Below are 5,655 nucleotides of genomic sequence, written 5' to 3'. Positions count from 1 at the left end.
GGGGTACCCCAGAGGGCATGGTAGTTATCCTTTTGCCTGTAAATACATTTATTTCAATAAAAAACAAAATTGCAATGCCAAATCCAAATTGGTTTATTTTTAAAACATGGGATTTGTGTTGTATTTAGTTAATTTAAAATTGATTATGAACTGCGTAGTGCATACTCAGAATAGGGATAATATTATTTATTTCAAAAATGGCAAGTATGTATGATACAATGTATGAACATATGGTATGGCTCTCATAGTCGCTGTATTGGTTCAGGAAAGATTGATGGGAAGAAGTGGTCAGTAAATTCCCGTTTGAAGCTTGGGCCAAGTGAGTCGACAATAGGAGCGGCGAACGAAATTTGTTGGCATTTTCAACCCGGATTTTATTTATAGTTGTCATCAATTTTTATTGTCCGTAAATCGCTTTCCTTATCGTTTCCCTACCATCTCTGACAATAAATAATCAAATAAACTGTAAACTACACGTGTGCGCATAATAAATGATGGGTGTGTGCTTTCACATCCCTTCATACACTACGATATGGGTGTCGAAGGGTTGATCCCACTACTGGGGAATATACCAGAGGGTATATTCACCTGTGGAGTTTTCACTGACATTGAAGATAGCGTGATAAATAGATATGTCCATGCCCAAAAAAATAATTCTAAACGTACACGCAACAGAGATTATATGCTCTAAGAATAAGAACGACAGTTACGAACGATTCAATACAGATATTTGGCGAATGTTAAATGTAGTTAAAAATTGGGGTAAGGGAAATACAGTCCTACCCGTATTCGACGGTAAAAGAGTAGGTGCGAAACGAGCGAATGCTGTTGGATTGAGATTGAGAAAGCGCATGCATGCGCTCGCCGAAGTGGAGCGCATGTTGATCGAAGGCGTTAATGAAGGTGAGAGTATTTATAAGGAATAATCTACAGGCGGCAAGAATGGTTATGAGTATGCTCACCGAAAACGACATACCTTTCATTCTAGCTCCACAGGAGGCCGAGCAGCAGATTGCCTACATTCAGCGTTGTGGTTTAGTTGACTATTGTAATTGTAACGATAGTGACTATATTGTCTTGTTATGTGACAATATCATAATAGATAATAATTTATACAGAGGAGTTGGCAGATTATTCAAACGCGTCGATGTGGGTATGAAGTTAGATGCATATATAGAGAGAAATAACACTGATGCAGAGTGGTCATCAAACATGCACAAGTTACTACACGACACGAGTGTGTATGATTTAGATAACATGCTCTTCTTTTCTGCTTGCCTGTTAAAGACCAATTACAGAACGTCTACCGGTATTGGAGTGAAGGGTTAATTGAAACACTTACGAGCTGGACGTACAACAGTGGATGATATCTTACAACATCAACATGTCGGATCCAAACAAATTGTTTTATAGAAGACAAGATGTACGCAACACTATGTATATGTTTTTTTCGTCAGCCAGTTTATGATCCTAAAGGCCAACAATTTATATCAGCATACAAAAATCAAGGTCAAGGTGTAAAGCTTACGATATACGAAGCATATACCAATGCGTATGGACCAGGATTGTATACACCTTGGTCCCATGACATCGCAAACGATGTGCTGAGTAAAAACTATTGCATTTATTGGGTAAAAGGGGACCAAAAATTGAATTCTAGGAGTGCTTTTAATGGGTTGAGATTCAGGTTTGCTACATCAAGAAGAATCACTAACTTCACGAGAAATAAGCCCCCAATCAACTTTAGAGCTATGAGCAATATCCAGCTGCGAGAATACTCTACATCCCACGGTCTATCAATTCCTCAACGCGTAAATATAATAAGGGGCAGTTATACGCATATATCACGGCCGATGTTAACTCTCGAATAGCAACCACAACTTGTAAACCTATACATCAAAATCCTGCTACACTTCTATTGATACAGAAGACTATGTAATCAGTATTTTAGGGTTGAGATGTCAACATTGGAGCTAGTGAATTACAGCCAAGAAAATGTAGGATGTCACGGAGGATGTGATTAGAGACTACTTTGATCGGGAAGATGGGTATTTCTCCACCAGGCAGGATAAGCAGCAAAAATGACGCACACTAGACTTAAAAATCGCTTTCACAGAGACAGGATCAGCTGATTTAATTTTATATATTATTGCTAAAGTGGGAAAAAGTATGGATAATATCCCACAAGAGATGCTTATTCGATTAATCTGTACTGAAGAGAGTCAAAATAATCACATGCGATACGTTTGCAAAGAGGTACATGTCGCTCTATGTTTATTCCCTACACCCATACCCGCCAAGTATAGACCCTGTCATTACATAAAAGGGTGCATACACATTCAGGCAGTACTTGAAAGGATGAGAGAACTAAGTAGCTCAGGCAGTACGGATCGTAAGAATACGTGGAGAGATCGTGGGATTTTAGCAAGTATAGTATCTAATATTCCAGCAATCAATGTTGTAGAGCCGTATATGTTAGAATCTTCAGATTTCTATACGGCAGTAGTACAGTCTAAATACAACTCATGGGTTGCCGCCCCAGTCGAGCAAATAGATAGTAGCGCATCTACTACACCGAGAGAGAAGTTGGACAGACAGAAATGTTTAGCTTATAGATCCTCGAATACAAAAAGTGTGAGATATCCTGCGCGTGGTTTAAAGTATGATGATGTTGGGATGGCACAAAAAATGGCGAAGCGGTGGTAGATGAAGACAACAACAGTAGTTAATAAATAATTAGTCGCTTGAATATTGAATAAGATATTTTATTTTTATATCTTGGACAGTGTAGCACGTTTCTTTTTCAGCGATACAGTTTCGGCTCCTTGTGGTATGTTTCTCTTTTTTGGTTGGGATATTCTGTAATTTAATGGCAAGAACCAGTCATGTATAGGAGGCTTTAAGTTTACCACGCCTCTTATACATTCCGATTCTTGTACATGCAAATCTACCTTCGAAAGAGTTAATCTTCCACCATCCCATGTGCAATGGTTTTGTAGTTCTTCGTTATTTCGTTCTATGTGGATGCGATATACCACTATTTGTTTGTCGCCGTGTTTTCTTTCGTCGTCAAAAGCAATTTGTCCCCGGGCTTTCTTCCGGGGACAAATTACGTGCACACCGTCTGTTTCTAGCTTGTGCTTATCCGTCAATCCTTTGTCGAATACAAATACAGCACTACAACATACACACGATAGCCTATATCCAAACCAATCATTTTTTACAATGGAATTATCGGTTGCGGATCCAGGGTTAGGAGCTGTGACTATAGCAACCACAATGTTTGCTAGTTGCACCCATCTTATCCATGGAAAATATGTATGGATTGCAGGTGCTATATTGTATGGATCCTCAGTTTTTTTTCCGGTGCAGTCCAAAAACCACGGACTGCACTCAGTCAAAAGACACATATTTGTAGACATGTGTTGCTGGACGTGCTTTGCATTTTGTCGGTTTGTTGGTATTGACTGGCTTTTACGTATAATCTCCACTACTGCATATGTTCTAGTAATATACACGGTCTTGGCTGTATGCGTGAAATATCAAATTGAATACATGTGTCAGCAGGGGTATAACGGTTGTAGCGAAGTTGTGTTATCCAGCATATAAATTGTTCACAAAGGTCCAGTCTGTCCCATTTGGGTCTGAATGTAAAATCTGCGTCCTACATATTTGGGGGTGGCGTAATCTCTTCGTCAACATCTACACTGACATTGTTAGAGTAGTGTTCTCTTGCCAGCATTGTGCGTACACGCACATTATAGTGTCGCATTTTGTTCAAGTGTGCAATAGCATCCCAATATTTAAACAGCCTTTGCAAAGTAACAACTGATGGCTCTCCGGTAAACGTGTTTCATAGCCTATCATCTTTACTCAGCCTCCCAATGAATACCTCAGCACTTGTGAGAGATACAGCTTGTGGTATAGCTGTAGGAGTGTCGCGTATTTGTTCCATGTGAGTTTGTAGAATGGGTGCGACACTATTCAGCACTGCATTTCGTACGGTAGCGGACCAAAGTGTCGATCTTCCGGACGAAAATATTGAACTAAAAGAAGATGACACTACTATCTGTCTGATGGCGGAAACATCTCGACGTTGCTGCGGCGTTGGTTTTGTAAGTTCATCTGATAGATTGTCCACAACAGGTTTAAAAGATGGTAACGCTCCCGACTTTACACGTGTTTGACCACCCGCCGTGGTGTATATGTAAGATTCGGTTTAATAAAGGCGATACCAATGCCTTCGAATAAATAAACGCGTAGGTAAATTTTAAATATCGTGTAAATATCGATATAAATAAACGAAATGAGACGTTTAGTAAAATTAGGTTACCTCGTGACAACAGCAATACTCTGAGAGATTGTGAGGCTGAGACATTGCCTATATATAATCCTCTCAGTACTGTTTCCGCCGAAGGGATTTTATTTAGTGTTTCGTTGTCGCTCTATTCTGGGGCGAATCCGAGAGACTCATAAAATCCTATCTTTAGGAAAAAAAGAAAAGGAAAAAGAAAATTACTCTTGACGTCCTTAGTTATTGTCTTAACCAATAACTTGCCACTATCAAGAATTACCGACTTAGCCTTCATCAGACTGGCACATCTGGTTGGTGTATCGGAGGATCAACTAGGTAACGTTAATAGTCCCTAGAAACCTATATTCGGTTGAGCCATCTCGCTACCGAAGTATTCAGATATAAATAAAATTGGAAAGTAAATAAAGTTCTATTAATAGAACTAGACCAACTCTTTATGTTTAGTATTTTACTGAGGCCTTTTAATGACCTCATGCAAATATCTGATATGTTAAAATGGAAAAGGTATTAATGAATAAAACCATTAAAAACCATTTTACGAAACTTAAGTTCCTCGTGCTATTAAGAGCACATTTAGGAAACTCGAGTTCCTCGTAGGCGATACATGAATACCCCCGAGATTGGCGGTTTCCAACCAGATGTCGTGTGGGGAGATTTCAACTTCAAACCCCGGAAGTATGGTCACGCATCTACAAATCACGGACTCCCATCAATCTTTCCTGAACCATTACAGCGACTATGAGAGCCATACCATATGTTCTTACATTGTATCATACATACTTGCCATTTTTGAAATAAATATTATTATCCCTTATCAAGAAATACCGACTAGCCTTCATCAGACTGGCACATCTGGTTGGCTAAACGGAGGACAAACTAAGCAACGCTAATAGTCCTTAGAAACCTATGTTCGGTTGATCCATCTCGCTACCGAAGTATCCAGATATAAATAGATTTGGAAAGTAAATATAGTTCGATTATAGAATCAGGCCTTTTAATGGCCTTGTCCAAATATCTGATATGTAAAATGGAAAAGGTATTTTTAATTAAAAAAACCGTTAAACCCCATTAAAGGAAACTAAAGTTTACGTACTTTTAAAAGTACGTTTATATACAAGACTCTAATGTGGAGGCCCGGCTATTTCAGACCCCAGTATGGCGTATTTTGATCTTCAGATTGTTGAAAGGGGTTATTCACAAACATAACTGGCGAAGCATTCAGTGTACAACCTTACGATGGTATTTTCAATTTGGGCAATCCTGATATATCTCATCCAAGACTAGGTGATTATTCCGCTCTAGAGGATGAGTTTATGAACAGTGGAATAGCATACTGGCAT

General features: G+C 39.0%; 2 protein-coding genes across 2 annotated transcripts; one reads left to right on the top strand and one right to left on the bottom strand.

Moving 5' to 3' along the window:
* Positions 1-675: 675 nt before the first annotated feature.
* On the top strand, positions 676-926 carry SARC_12789 (hypothetical protein; the record flags this gene model as incomplete). Its single annotated transcript, XM_014293099.1, has 1 exon — positions 676-926. A coding segment is annotated over one exon (251 nt), but the record flags the coding sequence as incomplete, so codon positions are not given.
* A 1,823-nt stretch (positions 927-2,749) lies between these two features.
* On the bottom strand, positions 2,750-4,347 carry SARC_12788 (hypothetical protein). Its single transcript, XM_014293098.1, has one exon. It carries the CDS (start codon positions 3,420-3,422, stop codon positions 2,772-2,774), a length of 651 nt encoding a protein of 216 aa, XP_014148573.1. The 5' UTR covers positions 3,423-4,347; the 3' UTR covers positions 2,750-2,771.
* Between the last annotated feature and the right edge of the window lie 1,308 nt (positions 4,348-5,655).

Source organism: Sphaeroforma arctica (genome assembly GCF_001186125.1).
Source record: "Sphaeroforma arctica JP610 unplaced genomic scaffold supercont1.2584, whole genome shotgun sequence".
Taxonomy (NCBI): domain Eukaryota; class Ichthyosporea; order Ichthyophonida; genus Sphaeroforma; species Sphaeroforma arctica.
This window is presented reverse-complemented; position numbering and strand designations above follow the sequence as displayed.